Source organism: Rattus rattus, chromosome 5, assembly GCF_011064425.1.
Source record: "Rattus rattus isolate New Zealand chromosome 5, Rrattus_CSIRO_v1, whole genome shotgun sequence".
NCBI lineage: Eukaryota > Metazoa > Chordata > Mammalia > Rodentia > Muridae > Rattus > Rattus rattus.
This window is the reverse complement of record NC_046158.1, coordinates 57,070,380-57,092,194: the sequence shown is the minus strand read 5'-3', so window position 1 is coordinate 57,092,194 and position 21,815 is coordinate 57,070,380. Positions and strand designations below refer to the sequence as shown.

General features: G+C 39.6%; 1 protein-coding gene across 1 annotated transcript in view; it reads left to right on the top strand.

Moving 5' to 3' along the window:
* Pde1a (phosphodiesterase 1A) overlaps positions 1-21,815 on the top strand; it is a 274,051-nt gene that overhangs the window by 233,715 nt on the left and 18,521 nt on the right. Inside the window, exons 9-14 of the mRNA XM_032903560.1 lie at positions 4,091-4,216; positions 7,066-7,167; positions 7,273-7,393; positions 14,651-14,732; positions 16,834-16,954; positions 17,629-17,816. Coding sequence (XP_032759451.1) covers positions 4,091-4,216; positions 7,066-7,167; positions 7,273-7,393; positions 14,651-14,732; positions 16,834-16,954; positions 17,629-17,816 — 740 coding nt within the window. The remainder of the gene's footprint in view (positions 1-4,090; positions 4,217-7,065; positions 7,168-7,272; positions 7,394-14,650; positions 14,733-16,833; positions 16,955-17,628; positions 17,817-21,815) is intronic.

Sequence of the window (21,815 nt, the reverse complement as noted above, 5' to 3'; positions counted from 1 at the left end):
CGGTTTTGCGTCCATGCTGTGCTTAACACTCCTGGAGGAGAGACTATAGAAGCCAAAGACTCCACTTTACAGGCCTCAGAGTGCTTGCAACTGGTCCATACTTGTGCCAGAGTATCAAGTCTATTCAGGCCATCTGAAGTAATTTAGAGTTTAAATTATATGGAAATATAGGTAGGAGAGAAATAAAAGCCCTTTGATGCATTCAACGACTTAAGAATAAAACGTCTGCTACCAAGTTTCTCCATTTGAATTTACAGTGAGGACATCTGCAATATTCAGATTCAGTCACAGAATTGTGTGGGAGAAAGTGATTTCCATCATCCTTTTTATCCCTAGCCAGAGTAATTTGGGGTCAAAGGAATGATGACGTGATCAAGTACTTGAAATAGGGCAAACAGAGGCTAATCGTTCACTGACAGAATAACGAGCTAAATATTTTCTCTTGGATATTTAGGTTATCGCACAGATATTAGCATTATAAATGGGAAGGAAAGGGCATGTAGATAATTTAAAGTATAATAATTAAAGGGGAAATTAGCATCTGAGGCACGCGAGCCATCTTTGGCTTGAAATTGAAAAACATTTGAAATTCAATGCTAAATCTAAAGTAGAAATGGAGTTATGCCAAGATATGCAGAAAAGTATTTGACAAAATCCAATATCCCTTCATGGTCAAATTTAATAAGTTGGAAAGAGTGGGCATCGTCCTTAACTTGAGAAAGAATATGTCCGAGGGAATGGCGTTCACTGGGTGCTGAGGGTGCAGTTAAGAGACCTTGGTCAAAAGCCTACAAAAGCTCACCTAGAGGAGAGGAACAAACTAACAAAAGGGATTGTATAAAAAGGAACTGCCACCAATAGCAATTCGGGAAATGACCAAGAATAGACATTAATTGTTTTACAGAAATAGTAAGTATATGGACTAATGTATGATATTATTCAGTCTAACTATTGAGCACTGCACTGTCTCACAAGGTCATGTTGTAGCAAATCTGTGCCGTTTTCATTTTAAGATTTGTAAATACATTAGAACAAGCATCCACCAGAAAATGGGGATAGTTTAATATTGAGAAGGAACAAATAATGCTACTTGGTTGGCAGTGACAAGGCTTTGTAACGTATTTGAAGATTGGTAAACCAAGATCCTTAAAGCAAACCCTTCAGCTGAAGTGATAGAGCAGGGCTGTGAGATATAAGGTTGTAGTATCCTGAGTCTGCACCTCTATTATCTACCAGACTCAAACTGATGGAATTTATCTTTGAAAATATAATACCATTTATGTTAGAAATACTTGGCATAAATGTGACAAAATGTGTAGAAAATCAAGAAGAAGAAAACCATAAAATTTTGGTGGAAGAATCCAGAAGGGTAGAAGACACCATGAGAACATGATCCACAGACATCAACTAAGGAAGGCTCCCAGCCTCTCCCAGAAACTGAAACAGCAGTCTAGGCTCTCTGCATATATTTTGTAGTGTTAGCCTGATGTTTCTGTGGGACTCCTAACAGTAGGAGCTGGGACTCTTTGACTCTTGTCTGCTCTTTTGTCTGCTTTTCCTCCTACTGGATTAGCTTGCCCAACCTTGATAGGAGAGTCTGTGCCTGGCCTTACTGTATCTTGTTATGCCATGTCTGGTTGATATTCTTGGGAAGTCTGTTCTTTTCTGAAAGAAAATGGACAGTGGAGTAGATGTTAGGGAGAGGGGAGCGCAACTGGAAAGAGAGGGAGGGAGACAGCAGTGGGAGAGGAAACTTGAGCGGGTTGTATGGAAAACAAAAATTTAAAAGAAAATGGAAAAAAGATTCTGGCAGAAGAAACAAATTGAAGAGGTAAATCATGTTCATGGATAGAAAGCTGTGATTTGGTCAAAATGTTATTCAACCCAAGTTGATATATATAATCCCATGCAATCCCAATTGGACTTTTTAGTGTATTTGAGTTTTAGTTTTTGGGTTTTAGTGTTTGTTTTTGTTTTGTTTGTTTTCTGGGTTTTGTTTGTATATTTTTAAAAGTTTGTTTGGGGAAGGAAGAGCTCCGGAACAGATAACACAACATGGGAGTAGATAAAATTAGAATACTACGCCTCCTCACTTTACATCTGTGAAAGTTCCTGGAAAGAACCACACTTTGCACTCTGCCTTTTGCAAGGCTAATTAACTGAGTAGAAACTCAGCAAGGTGGTTAGAATGTTGTGAGTCCAGAGTCAGATTATACTGGGGCAGTTTAAGCCTCCTTCTAGCCATTTATCCACCTCTCTGTATGTGATCTAAGAACTTTGTGGCCATTACTAAATCCCATGGAATGTACACACTCCCACCCCTCTTCACACCCAAAGGGCTGAGAATATCATTAGCTGGCACTGGAGTCTTAGAGCTGCTTTTCTATGCCCCAGCTGCCTGATGCTTCTATAAACGTATTTTCAAAACATCTTGAGCTTTAAATTTTCTTCTCCACTATAAAGGTACATAGAACTGCTATGATGCTAAAATGTGGAACTTGGGGCTAACTCGAATACGTGTTCTTGAACCTTGATCACTCGTGGTTGGCTCTAAAATAAACTCTTACCTTCACTGAGATGAGAGATGTGGTTTAGTATTGACTACAAAGCTGTAATAATCAGAAAGCGTGGTATTGAGAAAGAATAGACAGACAAATGGAACAATCTAGAAAGCCCAGAAATGGACCCAGAACATTTAGTCAGTTGCTTTTTTAAAGAAGACTTATTTAATTATTTTATTTACTTTTATTACTCTTGTGTGTATATGTGTATGTATGCGTGTGTTGGTTCCAGTAGGGGCCAGAAGAGGGAGTCATGTCTCCTAGTCCTGGAAATGCAGGCAGTCTGAGCCTCCAGACACTAGTGCTGGGAATTCAATTGAGGTCTTCTGAAATGCTTTGTAATTGCTGAACCATCTCTCTAGCCCTTAGTCACCTGATCTGTGACAAAGGAGTTAGGGCTTTGGAACAAAGAGAATTTTCTCAGTAAATGGTGCTAGAAAACCTTCACACCCATCTGCAAAAACAAACTAGATACAATTTGCTATGGTTTAAATGTGTCTTCTAGAATTTATGGGCTGGAAATCAAATCCCCATGTAACAAGCTAGAGCAGGTGACTCCTGACTGGAAGTACGTAGGTCATAAGGGGTCCCCCTCCATAAATGTACTGCCCTTGTAAATGGACTCTCTGGGTGATCTCTGCATATCTCTGTCCTCCTTCCACGTGATACCCAAACCTACAGCAAGAGGGGACTTTACAGGGGACCAGGTGACATCACTTTTATCTCAAAAGCAGTCCTGACTCCAGAACTACAGGAAATAAGTCTCCATCATGTACACAATGTCTGCTGGCACCCTGTTTCAGCAGCGTGAAATCTGATGAGATACAAATTGCACATCCTTCAAAAGTCTCACAGATTTAACTCTAAAACACAAATCAACACATTGCAAAAGACAACACAGGAGAAGATGAATATGACTCAGGGTTTAATAATGACTGAACACAACACCAAAGGCACTGCACATGAAAGGAAGAGTTGAAAGCCCAACTTCGTCGAAGTTAAGAACGCTCTGCCAAAGACATTGTTAAGAAAATGAAAAGGCAGGACACAGACAGAGGGACAATATATGTATGAGAGGCGGTTACTAAAGGGCTGTTATTTAAAAACGCACAAAGGATGTTTTAAAATAAAAACAAGGAAGCACTCTGATTGAAACCCAAATATATATTAGTTAGTGCAAAAAGCCAATACAGGAAGATGTCTGCCGCATGCTGCAAACACCGTGGCATTTGGGGAAAGAAAAGACAACAGAAGACCACCTCCCAGGGAGCCATGCTATGAGAGCAGTGGGATAAGGGGAAACTGAATTCTGCAATTCTATAGTGAACCTGAAATGGTATACCAATTAAGTCTGTTTCACATATTAAAGTATTATTATATAGTTTCAGAAGGTAACTTAGTACGTGCATGGTTTTCAGTGTTCAATAATGGGATTTTCCCCAGTGTGAAGACTTAAACTTGACTATGTATTATTGACATCACAAAGTCTGAAGAAATTCTCAATCTGGATGTTTGCTTTTAACTTCAAGGTCAGACGTTGCCATTCTGTACAACGACCGCTCAGTTCTTGAGAATCACCATGTCAGCGCAGCCTACAGACTTATGCAAGAGGAGGAAATGAATATTTTGGTGAATTTATCTAAAGATGACTGGAGGTGAGTTTCGGAGGAAACCCAAAGGAAATTGAACCCTAAGAACTATGTACACTATATTGTTAAAGTGAGGAAGAGAAAGGAAGGCCCTAGGTCTCCCCCACGGGAGGAAGTGCTTTCAGGCTCCGCCCAGGCGCCATCTCTGCTGCTGGATAGACAGGAACTAACTGCCGATCGATCCAATACCCACGTACATGTGTGAAGCCACATGTCACAGCGCAAATGTCTAAGGGGACATCATTATTCAGCCTGTAGTGGAGCTTGGGTTGTTTTTGTTGCTTTTGTGGTTGTTTTTCTGTTCGTTTGGTTTTTATGTAGTCTCACAGAAATTCAAATTTTAAGCATCATGCACTTTCTTCTCTTAGTATTTTTACTAAGATAAAAAAACTTTCATCCACTTGAGGAAAAATTACAACTATACTAAAATGACCCACAGTGAAGAGGAAAATACTTTATATGTCTCCCAGGAATAAAATGTGTAAAAGTAATGTTCACTGTCTAGCCTTTGAATTACCTTTTTTTCCTTTCTCATAGGTAAGTCTTGTTATTTAAGTATGACTTTATTTACTCTATCTTTCTCTTTGGGGTAACATTTTATTTGTCTCTTCATAAACTTTAGCCATCCTGGTTGGACTTTTTTGTATGATGTATTAACAAATAGTACAATAATCACACAGATTGCAAAATTTAATCAGCTCAATGCTTTCCAACTGCCAGCAAAATACCTACTTTTTGATATAACAGCAGTAAAAGTTTCTCTAACATTAAAACTTGGTTATCTCCGTTAAAGACCTGTAATTCTTCTGCCCTCAAATCATTTTAGTATTTTTCATTACAGAGAAAAGCATTGCCCTTTTTATGAGAATATTTCACACCCTAGGTTGTATCTCTCTTGTGTTATATTTCGCCTACCATATTAACATAACTTCTAGAATTTATTAAGTATTTAAATGGAAAGCATAGCATATTCATTACATTATGTAAATTTCCCAATTTTTGTCTCAGTTCTCTTATTGAACAAATATTATGTCTGGTCAATATTAATGCAGATTCTGTTAAGTATCGTTGAACACTGTAACTGAGAATAATTTCATTAGCTATCATCAATTCCTGTATTCCTCTGATGACTTGGTCAATTATCCTAGCAGGCTGCCCAGTTTTATGAATGGCAGCAGAACACTGAAGCTTTGTCACCCTCACACAGACTAAGGTTGGACTGAGCACCCACGATTTTCAAAAAAAAAAAAAAAAAATCCTAATATATTGCTATTCTAAAAAAAACCAAATCATCTTTTATATAAGATATTTTTGAAGGGCATGGGTTTGAGCTGTTTTCTCTCTGTAGCCCTGGCTGCCCTAGAACTTGCTCTGTGTACCAGGCTAGCCTCAAGCTCAGAGATCTGCCTGACTCTGCCTCCCAAGCTCTGGGATTAAATGCATGTGACACCACTGCCTGGCTAAAAAATATTTGACTCAAGATCATATTCAAGTCAAAGTCTTGTATTAACTTACAATACTGCCCCACAACGAAAACAGAATATAACTGACTTCTTCTCTGGGCACTGAAGCCTTTGCTAGGGTGACTCAATTTTCTACTTAGAGAGAGAATGTTACTCAGTCATAGGCTCTGTGATATGACCACTGTAAGCACCTTGCTTAAAGGTTTAAATAGTCCGATGGATGTCTGTGTTACACAGGATTGGGGCTCCCAAATGTGTGCCCTCTCACTGACATCTGGACTTCCCTGAGGTGCTTGTGGTAGGCGCTCAGCACGGTGGAGTGGCCCAAGGGCCAGCTTATGGGATGGAAATGCTGGTTGAATTTTATACCAGTCACGTCTTAGCTGCACGACTGAGCAAAGGAAATCTCCTCTGGAGGGAAATACTAATAATCATTTGCAGGTCTGCCACATAAACTAGATGCTTAGTGTACTGACAAAGGAATTATTACTACACAGTCCTAAGTCCATTCACAGACTGGATAAATAATTCTGGTCCTATAAAAAATAGTTTCATTTAATAGATGTAAAACACGGAAAGTGCAAGAGAGACCTTGAGAATCAAGCTCTTCCATGTCCCTTCCCTGTGGCATTAAACCAAATAGTTTTGTTGGTCACATAAGTTTGGAATATTCTCAAGTCACATTGACTTCACGTCTTACCTCTAAAGCATTCAAAATTGTATTAAGGAACGAGGGTGATGCTGTTAAATCTCATGCCAGACAAGTACAAGGACCTTGGCTTAGGTCCAGAACCCATGTGAAAATGCCAGGTATGGCGGAGCACATTGCCAATCTCATTCCTGTAGAAGCAGAGACAGGGAGATCCCTGGGATTTGGTGGCCAGCCAGCCTAGTCTACTTGCCAAGCCCCAGGTCAGTGAAAAACCCTGATTTTTAAAAACTGCATTCAGTACCCCTGAGTTTGACTTCTAGTCTCCACATGAACATGTGTGCATATGCATGCTCATCTATACACACACACACACACACACACACACACACACACACACATATGTGTATATATATATATACACATATATATATATGTATAGGATGGCCAGTGTTTATTTTAGGTAGGAAAAAATAAGACCTAGAAATTATGAGTTGGGAAGACACATGGCTTGTGTAAGAAATACATTTCATTTTTAAGGAGATTATTAAGTGGCCTGACTTAACTCCAATCATGAATGTCACTGATTAAAATAATGTCCAACTTTTGTGAGCACCATTGCATTTGAAAGGTGATAGCTCTGTGTCGGCAATTGTTAGGGAACACAGTATGGTCATATTTATAGAACTGTCCCTCTCTAAGGACAACTCAAATGAACCGTTCTCCCTTTGATGCCTCTGCAGGGATCTTCGGAACTTAGTGATTGAAATGGTCTTAGCAACAGACATGTCGGGCCATTTCCAGCAAATTAAAAACATAAGAAGCAGCTTGCAGCAGCCTGAGGGGTAGGTCGTCTTCCTTTGTCATGTTGAGGTTCTGTGGGTTTGGGCTGAGAAAACGTAGGTGATTATTTGTGCTCTGCTAATTCGAGCGTGCCTTTGCCTTGGCAGGATTGACAGAGCCAAAACGATGTCCCTGATACTCCACGCAGCCGACATCAGCCACCCAGCCAAAACATGGAATTTGCACTACAGGTGGACCATGGCCTTAATGGAGGAGTTTTTCCTGCAGGTGCATTTTTTTGACTCTGTTTTGGAAACAGTGACTGTGAATATTGACAAAACTTTTCTCAACAGAACCAGGGCCTCTGAGTTATATTTCCATTTAGTCATAGCACACAGTTAGGGTACTTGAGGAAATCTACCAGGATTTTAGGTAAGTACATTAGATAATCCAAAATGGTATTAAAATCTCTTTTTTTAAAAGGAGTAATTTCTTAGATACGAGGATGCGGCAGTCGGGAAAAAAAAGCAATAGAAAACCAGGTTAGAATTACTCCGTTACTAAGAGGTAAGTTTGAGAACATAACTAGCTCGCACAATGAGAAGAGCAAGAGGATGGGGGTGGGGAAGCACACAGACTTCTGTGTGCATCTTCCGGTCCAAAGTTTACCCCCATACATAGCTGCAAAGGGAAATGCAGCAGAGCAGACCTCTGCCTAACCCAATGAGCAAATACAAGCTGGAGGAGAGGAGGCCCCTGTGCTCCAGCGGAGCCATTTTGTTACAAGTTATTTCCTGTGTAGTGTCCCTGTCCTGTTTAATATCTTTGTACTCAAAGTTGTGTACTGTAATGTAATGGTGATGGTAGTCATTCAAAGTTGGCTTCAACATTCACAAGTAAAGGCTCAGTCTTCAGACTTCAGACCTGAGTGCCGCCAAGGACATAGAAGTGTTGACTTCTGACCAGCTGGATACAAAGTCAGTTCTTACGGGACATTCTAGGGTGGGTAATATGTTAGTTTATAGAACTCGGAGCTGGTACCATACTGACAACTAGAATTTTATCCTAAAGGATGGAATTCAGGAATGGCCAGATGAATCAGGTAAGGCACGTGAGTGGCTCTACAGTCTCTAGGTGCAGTTGGAGCGTGTCAAGTCCTGGGTGAAGAATATGAACCTGAAATTATCTCTGACCTTCAGTGCTCACAGAATTGTGGATTTTTATTACATAGGTGTCAGAAGCTTTTAAATATTTTGAATTGAGTGGTCACAAAAACACAGCACGGGGCCATCTGCTGGGTGAAACTAAGCCTGTACTTAGAGAACATTATGTGATTTTTCTTATTTAAAAAGACAAAAGTATAAAACCACTGCTATGATTCTGTCTTTCAAATGTAGGGTGAAATTTAAAAAAAAATGCAGCTAAAATAAGTTGATAGGAGTTTATTTATAAAAACATAAATCAGCAGAAGAGAGCAAAGACAAACAAGAGCCAAAATTAGTAGATAAAACCTGACAGCCTGAATGAAATTACTTGCAAGAGCAAAAGGAGAGAGAAATATACATAGAAGATGGATTAATATTACAGAGCTTATTATATATGTCAAAAAGAGTATAAGAGGGTATGAACAATATGAATAATATTGATAACAAATAAAAGTGCCTAATTCTTTGAGAAAGATATAAATCACCAACCTAGACCTAAGACAAAGCTACAATGAATAATCATATACTTATATATATTTTAATTGAATTTATAATGCAATTCCACATAAGAAAACCCGAGATTTGGATCAGTGTGATGGCTCAACAGTTAAGAGCACTGGCTGCTTTTCCCGAGGAAGAGGACCTGGGTTCAATTCTCAGCACCCACATGGCAATCCACAATATCTATAACTCCAGTCCCAGGGGATCTGATATCCTCCTCTTCTGGCCTTCATGGGCATCAGGCACACATGCAGCACAAGGACATACATGCAGGCAAAATACTCATATCCATAAAATTAACTAATTCTTAAAAAAAACCCAAAATCTAGGATTAGATAACTCCGAATTTTTATTTTAATTTCAATTTCCATTATTTGATTCAGTTGAGAGATACCAATTTTCTTAAGAATTTTAAGACAGAAATAATAATTTTAAGACACAAGATTTTCATGATAGAGGAAGAAGAAAATTAGCAGTATATTGCTCACAAAACCTGACAAAGATGTTTCAAATAAAGGAAATTATAACTCACATCTGTCATGAATCGAGATAGGGAAACTCTTAAAATATTAGCAAGTCAAATCTATAATATTGTAAAAGAATACATGGCATGGCTTGAGCATGCATGTTGAATATTTTTTCAATTATACCTAACTATACTAAAAGAATAAAAGGGGGAAATCACCTTGTCATGTCAATAGGTTCACAGAATGCATTTGACAAAATTCAACGCTTTAGTTACACAAACTCCCAGCAAACTAATTAGGAAACATTTCTCATCCCCGTAAAGGATCAAAGGTCATAGCTAATGCAGTACGCCAAGGGAAATACAGAAAATATCTATTCTAAAATCAGATTATCAACTGTTTCTGTTAAGTGTGTTGTATGGAGCCCTGCTCAGTATAAAGAAGTACTGAGAGGAAATAGTAAATTAAGTGGAAAAAACAAACCTAGGCCGGGATGCAAGAGAATGAACACACGGCTTCTCAGGGTTGTAGGGCAACTATCATTCTGTACACAGGCAGGAAGCAATTGGAACATTGAGTTTAACCATTCTGGCTGTGACAACCTCCTTAAGAGGACATGCCTCTCACAAAGGATCTCCTTCATCTCCCCCTGGGAGAGGAGAAGGGGAAACACAAGAATGAGTGCCTGGTGTAGGGCACTTACTGTGTGGATGTAAAATGCCCAGACTGCTATCAAATCATCATGGCCTTTAGCTACGCACAAACACTCATCTTGTCTGTTGTCCCCTGTCAGTCTAAGGAAGGACAAACAAGGCTGATAGAAAACTCCCGTCTAGTGACAAATAAGCACATTTCTGTTAGAAAAAAATAAGTTTATAACATTGTTATTTATGAGAGCATCAAACAAAATATTAAAGATTATATTTACTAAATGCATGGAAAACAGCTTTATATATATACAAGATATATATATATATTTAGATACATAATTAAATTATATGTATGTGAGTGTGTATTTGTGTAAATGGACACATCGTCCATGTTAATGAGTGCTCCAGTATGTTTCCTGTGACCAAACCCAGACTGGGGAGAAAAGGATTCTTTATATTTTACAAGTTACTGTCATTGTCAAGGGAAGCCAGGGCAGAAACAAAGCAGGATTGCCTAGGGCACTGCTTACTAGATTGTTCTCCATGTCTTCCTCAGCTTACTTTTGGGACTGAACCCTCTCACATCAGTCATTATTCAAGAAATCACCCCACGGTGTTGCACCCAGGCCAGTCTGATGGAGACATCTCAGTTGCAGCTGGTCTTCCCAGAGGACCAAAACTTGTGTCAGCCTGACACAAGCTAGGCAGAACAATGGATTCAAAGATCCAGTATTACTAAGACATAAGTTCTTTCAAAATTGACTCTTACGTTTGGGATTGTGTTAAAAAATCTTAGCAGACCTCTTTGTAGATGCTGGAATTTCGATCCTACAATCCAAGTGGAAATGAACGAATCTAAAATAGCCTTGGCAATTCTGTAAAAGACTAGAAAGCTGGACCATCCACTGTCCCACGTTACATGATTAGCATTTCATATAGAAATGACCACACAGTCACTGGCATATAGACAGGGAAGAGATCAATGCAATGTGATAGTGATTCTAGAAATAAACCAACTCATCTGTCCTCATGTGATTTTCTCCTTGGACACCAGAGCAAATGTGGGAAAGACTTTCCACAGTGCCAATGCAACAATTCTAAAATGGCGGGGCAGTAAGCAGATCTTTTCTTTTTTTATGAGCTTTCGTCTTATTTGTGTGTCTGTGTATATGTGGATGTATGCCATCTGTATGTGGGCGCCCTTTCTCACCTGGAGTCTTGCTTTAGAGTTTTTGATTGTTTGTTTTTGCTTTTCTTTTTGCTGTTTGAGACAGTGTCTCACAGTGTAGCACATTCTGGTCTAGAACTCACTCTGTAGCCTAGGTTAGCTTTGAGCTTTGAGTAGTCCTTCTGCTGCAGCCCCCAAGTGCGGCGCTGGTACCTGCAGCTGTTCAGCGGGTGTTGAGTAAAATTAGACAATACATATAAATACAAAACAGTAGAAAAAGAAGTTAAACAAATGTTGAAATGTTGAGAATCTTTGAGTAACTCTCTCTCCTCCACCCCTTTGTGTGTGTCAATATGTGTGTGTTTGCACATGCACTCATGTGACAGCAAAGTCATTATTAAAAAAGCACAGAGAAAATTTAGGCTGTTTAAACAGCTAAGTCAATTTTGTGTTAATTTGTTTAACACGCTCACTATTTTCTGACAAGTGCAAGGACTTTTTAAGCACACTATGTTTGGAGGGCAGAGAGAAGAGCAGCTCTTGGTTCATCTTCCTCAACCCAACCAGCTCCCTTCCTGTCTTTGGTCTGCTGACTCAAGTTCACCCTCTATCCACAGTCCTGAGAAACACTCGTTTTAGACCCTTGACTAACGGCTGGACAGGTCATCATCTTTAGGGTACAAGCTAGTCATATTTATCAGTGCATATTTTTTTTGAGTGTTTAACAAATCAACACAGGAGCTTTTGAGTAGAATAAAGATGTCTAGAAGATACTCCACCTGATTCAATTGTGATTGACACAAAAGACAGAGAGAGAGGTACCAGCCAAAACGATGACCAATAGCGAAGAGTTAGATTCCTACCTCTTTTTCTATTCTTGGACACATACTAGTTGGTGCAATGAGAAGTTAGCATAATTAAATTTAAAAATAACTACTTCCATTGGTTTTCTTCATTATGAGCACAATGAGTATTTTTTTCTCTTTTCAACTCATTATTTTATGACACATAGAAACCGTCTCAATTTAGTAAAGATTTACATCTGTTAAGCAATATTGCCTTATATGTCAGAGGGAAACAAATGGTTTGGAAAGTAGGTTATCCATAAGGAAAAGACAAAGTAATGCTTTTTTTAAACTCTAAATTGTATATGGTCCAGAAGTCTCTCTGTTTTCTTTACTATTGCTAGATGTCCTGTGAAGTATGACATTTTAAAGTAAAATTTGTTTCCCTCACTACTGAAAATATACTCAGTCAATCCATTTCAGGCAAAGATCTGGGCACCAGTGAAAATTACAGATAGAACCTCCCAAATCAAATGAATGTAAAGAACTATAGCTCACAACGTTAAAAATTGAAGCCAGTTCCAAGAGTTGCGGAAGTGCTGTAAACGGTAGTTACACAGGTAACCCTAATGTTTGGTAAAATGTTTACAGTAAAAATACACAACTACATTCTACCATAAATACAACTGAATATAGATGTGGCTTTTCTAAAGTCATCAAAGATGGAATCTGTTTGGGTGAGTTTGTGAGAATTTCTGAGGGTCATTTTTAAAAAGAACAAAGGAAGGCAGCCACACGGAGGACATCCCTTATGCAAGTTGTCTGAGGTGCACTGTCCCACCTCCAGCTTAGCCTTTCTACAGGTCCAGGGTTCCCTCACCCACTGTCATTGGGGCCTGACAGTGGTCTGAACGCTAACTGATATTACCCTTGAGACTTACATCCAGATCTCAGCGTGAAAAGTTTCCCCAGACTTTTGTGCTTCATTGTCGTTTTGGTTGTTTTGTTTATGTAGCCATAGAAATTGTTTCAGTTATAGTGAAATTTAAAGAAACGAAACATTGGATTGACACCTCACTGATAGCTGTCAGAGCCTTTTAGTCTGTTTGGAAAGCGGAAAAACAATTACTAGCTGTTTGTCACACCCATTCAAAGAAGAAAACTTGATGAGCTGCGTGGGAACTTTGAGAAGGCTGGGGCTGTCAGAAGCTGGACCCTCCTGGGGATATTGATGGGGCACCTCAGCACCCAGAGGCTCATTCCCAGAACAACAATGCCCAGACTAAGGACATCACAAAGAGCCACTGGATAATTGAGTGTGGTATTTTCTCTTAACGCTTTCATACATCAATAAAAACACGATGAAATATATTCATTAGGTTTAATAAGTTGTTGACTCTAAAGACTATTTTTGGTCTCTTAAATAGCGTACTTTCAAGAGGATACACAACTTTGGAGATAACTGTGAAGTAGTTGTTGTGTAGAATGCCCACAGTTTTGACCATTGATTTCATTTTAATAAAAAGTCAGTTTCTACTGCCTTGGGAAAATAAGGCACTTGTAAGGTTGGTCAAGCTTACACTAAGGTAACACAGTTTCCCTTTGTATATCTCTCCCCTCTCCAAGATGTTCTGTTTAGTTCTTTCATGGTCTGGCTCAGGGCCCCCTGCTGATGACCTCCTTCCCATGGCCTTTATTCATTCCAAAAAAATAAAGAACACTTTGAAATATTTATAAGACAATTGAATAATTAATGTATTTTAGCATCCAGTGCTTTTAGCAATAGGAATTTTATGTTCTAAATTAATTGGAAGGTACAGGAAGCAGAAAAATAGCACTAATCCCCCAACTCCATCCACAGGAAGGCCACATCTGCATGCCAGTGTCAAATGTTTAAGTCTTAGATGAAAATGTGCCAACTGCAGTCTTTAAACTGGAGCCTACCCAGAGCATCACATCAAGGTGTCTTTCTCAATCCTAATTAATCCTTTTCAGTCTTTCAAAGAACCATATAATATACAAAAAGAGCTGTTGAGTGGTATCCTGTTGGGGTGTTCTTAAGCTATAAATAGTAGATATTCAATCAATAACATCAGCCAAATGCAAATGTTACACTGTCAGTCAAGGACAATTGTATCTGTAAATACTAAATACATGTCTGTCTTTAATATCCTTTTCCCATCAAGGCTGTCATCTGTCTTGAAACAATGATGGTATAAGCTCTTAAGGATATTGATATCCGATAAATTACTACTGATGGTATTCTTGAACTGCATTCTAAACATATGATACAAATCATTATTTGTAGGGAGACATTTCCTAAATCTTAGTCAATGAGAAGAAAGAGATTTCAAAAGTACTCATGCATATTTCATTTGAAAAAGCAGTCCAACATAAAATCTTGCTTTTTAAAACCGTGTGAAGCAAAATCTCAAGGAACAAAGAAAAGTCCCTAAGCTTGGTGGTCAGTTAATGTCCCAATAATGCATTGAGATGACTGACCCATAGGGACTTCAGAAAACTGAAATGCTTGTCTCTTTAGAGTCAATGGGTTGGGATACTACAGAAGATACTTAGAGATGCATCAGCACTAGAAAATACCTCTGGAGAAAACTATTCAAGATAAATTATATAAGCTTAGACTTAAATGACATGGTGTGTAGGTAATATTGCTTAAAAATATGTGCTTATTTTAAGTCACTCTATCTAGACCGCACATTTTCTTAAATTCCCCAACTTAATTCTGGCAATTCATCTTTCTTTCCCCAGGGAGACAAAGAAGCTGAATTAGGGCTTCCGTTTTCTCCACTTTGTGATCGGAAGTCAACGATGGTTGCCCAGTCTCAAATAGGTAATTTTGAAGAACAGTGGCCCTGAAAAGTGGGTGGGACTTGTTGGTGTTCAAATGCATGGACTATGCTGTCCAACATCTTCCAGACCAAGCTACATGCAGGATACATGTTGGCTTCAGGCTGATCTAGATAAGACTGAAGGAGAATCAATGGAGTATTTTTATAAAACGAATTCAATAAAGCCACTACTGCTGGTCAAGGGCAGGTGTTTCTAGGTTCTTGTCTTCTTAACTAAGGAGTTAAAGTAAAATTTGCAGGAATAGAAAGGCAATTTCATGTAAAGGAGAGCAATAGAAAAGATCTCCCTGAACAAGGACCCATATTGAAGCCCAGAGTCTATGTGTTCTAAAGGAAGGACAGGCCAGGTTCTAAGGGGTATACTCGCAGCAGTTCTCTATTCTGATTGCTAAATGAGATCACCCAGTCATTCTTCTACCATGTAGCCCACTTCCTAGAATGCTTCTGATTGAATAGAAACTATTTTCGCTTTCACTATTGTTAGGGGAGTGGAATCCTATCCCATTATCCTTAGAGGGGTGTAGATGTAGCAGGATGCAGGAGGAAGTCTGTGGTTGTTAGATGAATTGTATGGAGAGGGGCATGTGTATGCACAGGACACATAGGGAGCTAGACTGCCAAGAGCAGTATTGGGAAGAGGGATGCATAACAACCAACTGAGTCCCAGGTTACTAAACTATTCCCTATGCTTGCCTGTCTCTGATAGTATTCCAACAGTCAGCCTCCTCCTTACGGAACCATGTGATGTATGGATCTGTATCCCTTCTCCAGAGTTGAGCTCGGGTGTAGCTGTTAAAGAGCTTTAGGGCAGTAGGAAGCTGCTGCCCATAACTTTTTCCCTTCCCAGCCCATAAAACAGCAGCCAGTGCTTATCACCATTCAGAGAGTGTGGATGGTGTAGACTCGGGATCTCATCTAGCAAGCTGGCTGACTCCCAGAGGCTAGTGGCTCTGATACACTCTTCTTACTTAGGAGAGGTGCTGCTGACTCACTGGACAGTCTACCTGCTCTAGAGAGTGAAAAGTCTGGGTGAACAACTAACTCTACTTTGAATTCAAGTATCAATTAAAATATAAAATTATAGTAGGATTTCTGTAAAATCTGAAATGGGTCCCAACATGTCCTTGAGAAGTGTCAAGCATACAATACTTTGGTTAAGCATCCAAAGGATAATTCACATGTATGTCTATGTCACTTCCAGACCCTTCTTTTCTTGTATTTAGATGTTATTCTCTGTTCCCAGGTGGGTTCAAGGCAGAAACACCGAATAGCTCTTGGGGCCACAAGGTTTTGCAGTCCCAGAGCTTTAAAAGGTTATTGGTTTTAGTTCCCTTCGCCTCACGAAGAGGCAAATGCATCCCTTGGACAAGGCTCTGCTCTTTGCCAATCACTCTCCATCTCGATGAGCACTTTACATTTAAGTCATCACTCAATCCTGACATCTCCAAGTGCTGTCACCTGGAGATTGTAGCGTTCTCCCTGCTGGTTTGACAGCACACGCCCACACTTTGTGAACTAATGCTTTACGTCCAGAGAATATTAAACAGCAATTTGAAATGAGAGTGTACTGACAGAACACTTTGATGCAGTAAGAAAAAAATTAATGAAGGTAAAATAAAAGTGGCTGTCCTCCCGTGGCCTGAGGGATGGGGACCTTTAATTAGCTGGTTTTCTTAGGGTTCAGATAGCATTTCTTTCTGGCACATAACATTCAACAGCCAAAAACCAAAGGAAGACCATTCATGAGGGTAATGGCCTCTCATTGAGAAGAAAAGACATTCCTAATCATGAAGGAATCAAGAACTGGCTCAATAGTTAGGACAGCACAATGGGTGGAATATTAAATAGTAAAGACCACGTGCTTGAGCTAGGAAGTCTAGTTTATCAGCTCTTACTACTGAATGCATTCCTACAAAAAGTAGCTGCTTCTGAAGATCGTTACTGTCCTAGCCCATTCCGTTCCACAGTGAGCACTTGTTTTTCCACGTGTATCCCAGAAAGTCCTCAGTGTGGCTTAGCATATGGTTTAGGAAATTGTGACACTTGATTGCATCCACCGTTCTGTGTGTTTTGCTTTTTTAGGTTTCATTGATTTCATAGTGGAGCCAACGTTTTCTCTCCTGACAGACTCGACAGAGAAAATTGTTATTCCTCTTATAGAGGAAGCTTCAAAACCAGAGTCTTCTAACTATGGGGCAAGCAGGTATAATAGTTTTTCTTTTGCATGCGTGCACACACGCAAGCACACCCCCCCCACACACACACACACAGCCAACTCACATAGTATTTTCTAGTCTGGAGACCCAATAATTCATAATGCTTTCATTCATTTAAAATTATTTAGTGTAATTGCGTGAGTGTGTGTGTGTGTGTGTGTGTGTGTGTGTGTGTCTTAAATATATATATTTAAGATTTGAAAGAGCTTTTACCCAATAATCACTCTTTCCCTCAAAGATAACCCAGCAGTTCTTGCAGTAATTTTTAGGTAGTACTGCCATCTAGTGACTATATACTGTAGTGCATTCCCCTTGCAACTGATCCTGGCCCAGTATAAATGAGAAGACAAAGGGTCTAAGTCTGGATGGGAGGGGAAGCAGGGGAAGGAACTGGGAGGAGTGAGTAGAGGTCAAACCTTAATCGGAATGCACTAGCTGAAAAAGAGTCTATTTAATTTTTTATGAAGAGAGATAAAATAAGCGAAGCCTGTAGGACAGTGCCTGCCCCCTCCATGTGGGAAAGAGGACGTGGGTGGGTACATACCTGCCACATGTTACATCTGGGTCCATGACTGCTGTGCATCAGCTGTGGGTCTGTAAACCTGTCTTGTATGGTATCTTGACCTAGTTGTCTTTTGATTTCTTTGGTTGTCAACGGTAGCTCGTCCACCATGATTGGGTTCCATGTTGCTGACGCTCTGAGGCGGTCAAATACAAAAGGCTGCACGAGTGATGGGACCTATGCCCCAGACTACTCTCTGTCAGCTGTGGACCTGAAGAGCTTCAAAAACAACCTGGTGGACATCATTCAGCAGAACAAGGAGAGGTGGAAAGAGTTGGCTGCCCAAGGTACAGTTGTTGATGATGCTACCATTAAGGAGTCTCTAATTCCTTAATAGTTTGGACTTTCTTCCACTTGATGTGTTTCTTTTATAATATACACCGACTCTTGATGGGTTTTGCAATTTGATCATTCATGAGATAGTTGGTCCTGTTGCTAGCTAAAAAAGGATACTGCTGTTCCTGTCACCTGAGCTGCAGATGTGTGTGCTGGTGGATGGTGGCCGTGCAGTAAGGGACACCAACACGATGACAAACTGTGCAAGAACCTCTGTGCTTTGTCAATGGTACTTTCAAGCCTGTTCTAGCACCAAGCAAGACCAATTACTTTCTGTATTTATCTGACTGTCTAGCATTTTAGTTAAAAATAAAAGTTTGGGGCTGGAAAGATGGCTCTGTAGTTAAGAGTACTTCCTGCTCTAACTGAGGACCCAGGTTTTGTTTCAAGCACCCACAATTAGCAGCTCATCACAGCCTGTGACTTCTGCTCCAGGATCCAATGATCTCTCTTGGCCTCTATAGACATTTGCAGATACATGTGTATATATACAGAGAGAGAGAGAGAGAGAGAGAGAGTGAGAGAGAGAGAGAGAGAGAGAGAGAGAGAGAGAGAGAGAAGGAGAGGGAGAGGGAGGCAATCACATAATTGTAGTTAATTTTAAACAAATAAAAGCACTATGACTCATTGAGTATCCAAACTAGAAACCACTGTGTGTGTTGGCTGTTAAAGGTACTGTGGTTCCATATTGAGAGGGAACTGAGTAGACCTGCTTCAGTCTTCAGGAAGGCCTGCGATGCTAAACAGGAGCAGGAGTATGCTTTGAAATAGGGATGTGAAGAAAGCCTTCACTAAGAAAGTGATGATGTACATAGATATGAGAAAAGATGAGAAAGAGGGTTAGGGAGCAAACTGGAGTGGAAGATCAAACCTTTTTAGGCGAAGCATGGAATGACCATGTACAAACTAAGAGGTGGAACTTGCCTCCCACACAAGAAACAAGGAAGCCTGTGAAAAGGAGAAAAGTGGGCAGACAGGAACTCTGCAGGCGTGGGGGGATGTGGTGATCAGACCATTTGTTTGGCCCCCTCCAAAAGGAAAACCAAATGCAGCGTTTTCTCTCAGACAACACGTGAGTAATTTCAACTAACATTTAACAATTTCTCTGACTACATAGCTGAAAATATTATTTTGTTTGGGTTGCAAAAATGTCACACAGGATCAGAAAGAAGGCAGTTATCTGCCTTGTAGGAGAAAGGTGAAAGTATAGACTAAACTTCAAACTGTGAAATAGAAGAGGGAGTCCTGCACCAGTATATGTTCAACAGGATAAGCAAGAAGTTACACTTTAGACATTTGAAAGGAGAATGTATATGCACATTGTGCTGGTTTCAATATGCTTAGTGTAGGGAGTGGCGCTATTAGGAAGTGTGGACTTGGAGTAGGCGCGGCCTTGTTGGAGGAAATATCACTGTAGGGGTGGGCTTTGAGAGCGTTTCTCCCTACCTGACAGAGGATGACAATCTCCTTCTTGGCTGTAGTCAGGTCAAGATGTAGAACTTTTACCTCCTCCTGCACCATATCTGCCTGGATTCTGGATGTTTCCTGCATTGATGATAATTGACTGGTCCTTTGAACCCACAAGCCAGCCCCAATTAAATGTTGTCCCTTATACAAGTTGCCTTGCCCATGGTGTCTCTTCACAGCAATGGAAACCCTAATTAAGACACATATTTATAAAATACACAGATGCTAAATATAATCACGATACAGAGTACACCATACACGTGTATATACCATGATGTAATATGACTTGAAAAATTTTAAACTCTACATCCTCCATGTATCAAAACCTGTCTGTTCTCCTTCCAAACAAATTCTGAATCTGACCTCTTCTTGCTCATTCTCCTGCATGCATGGGATCTATATGTATGCATATAACATATATTCATAATTGTATGTTGTCTTTTCTATTGCTATGATTAAACACTGTGATTGAGACAACTTCTAAAAGAAAGTTTTGATTTGGTTTATGGTTCCAGAGGTTAGAGTTCGCAATGGTGGAGCAAAAGAGCACCCGAGAGCTCACATCTTTATCTGTAATCATGGACAGAGAGAGGGCACCGGGAGTCATGTAGGCTTTTGAAACTTCAAAGCTCACTTCAGGAAAACATCTCTTCCCACAAGGCTACACCTCCTAATCCTTCCTAAACAGGTTCACCAACATGGGACCAAGTATATGAGTCACTCTCACTATAATCTACTACACACAGCATTTACTGTCATGATGATACTTAATATATATGCATTTATAACTATACATATGATTCTCTTGCATGGATATGTTTCATAATAACAAATGAAAACATGATCTGCTACAAAAAGACATCTGCTTGTAAGTTAATGACTGTCAGTTTATGTGGCCATGGTAATCTGCTATGGGCCACTCCCAACCTTCAGTCCCTGAAGGGATGCGACATGAAGGTGATCCAGTGTCTACTGAAGCTATATGAGAATCCCAGAGGTGTCACCCACGTCTCAGCGCCCCTCACATCCTAGCTCATCATCAGATCTGCAGGGCATCCCATTAATCCTTGTCAGGGAAAGGTATAAATCCTTTGGTTCCACTATTTGAAACTCACTGTCATAAAGGGGGTTAGCAGTTAAAATGCCCCTTAAAAGAACACTTTCATCCAGGAAGCCTTCTCTTTGGGAGCTGAACATAACTGTCTAGAATTGATGTATGTGTTTTGATATCAGGCTTTTAAAATTTTCAAATGCTTTCTAATATCTCACAATGTCCGGTTTGGGGTAGACTTATCCATCTAGACTGAAAAACATGTCCTTACTTTCGGTCTGTTATTTCTCAGTGTATCATGTCTCTATCTTTTCTACGCTACTCGGGAGTTGACAGATGTCAGGAAGAAATGTTACTATTCTTGTAGTGAAGTGGGCATTTGAAAACGGCAAGAAGGGTATGTGTAAATTGTGTACCCTGCTACCTTGCTAGATATGTTTATCAGAGGCAGGAGGAGCTTCTTACAATCCTTAATGTGCAAAGGCATATCAGTTTTGTCCTGTCCTAATTGTATTGCCTTTATCTCCTTCCCGTGCCTAATAACTCTAGCTGAGATTACATTTAACAGGAGTGAAAAGAATAGGAATCCTTGTCTTATTTCTGATTTTACTGGAAATATTTCAAGTTTTTTTCTTCATTGAAGATAATATTGACTGGAGGCTTGCAGTGTATTATCTTTATTGTGCTGTGATAACATCCCTGTATCCTTAGGCCATCCAGGACTTTTATCATGAAGGCTTATTGGCTATACCAGAAGGCCTTTTCTGAATATAACATGATGATCATGAGGTTTCCGCCTTCGAGTCTATTAGTGTATTGGATTATATTTACTGATTTACACATATTGAAATTTCCCTGTATCTCTGAGATGAAGTCAATTTGATTGTGACAGGTGGTATTTTTGATGTGTTCTTGAATTTGGTTTAATTGGATATTTTGTTGAGTTTTAGCATCTATGTTCATCAGGGGTGTTCATCTATACTTTCGTTTTCCTGTGTGTCTTTGTCTGGTTTAGGTATAAGTGTATTGCTGGTTTCATAAAAAACAAACAAAAACAAAACTCCATTTCTCTTCTATGGAATAATTTGAGAATCAGTGGCTTCGATTCTTCTTGGAGGGAGATGTCACACAGATGGCCTGGCTTAACACAATACAATGTACATTTTTCCATTTGCTGAAACCAACCAATGGATGCCAAAGGAAAGATAAATACATCCCTTCTGTATCTGAATTTGTGTGCTTTCTAACACTTTGAGGATAGTGTTTCCTCTAACTTTGCATTATGAATATGAATAATAGCTATAAGATTTTATATCAGAAAACTGTTGGGTTAGAATGTGAGTAGACAAGGTGGCATTGAAGAAGAGATAGGCAGGTTAGAGGCTACAATGTTGATTGGTGAAGTCATATGACCTCAGTGACTAGACCATTT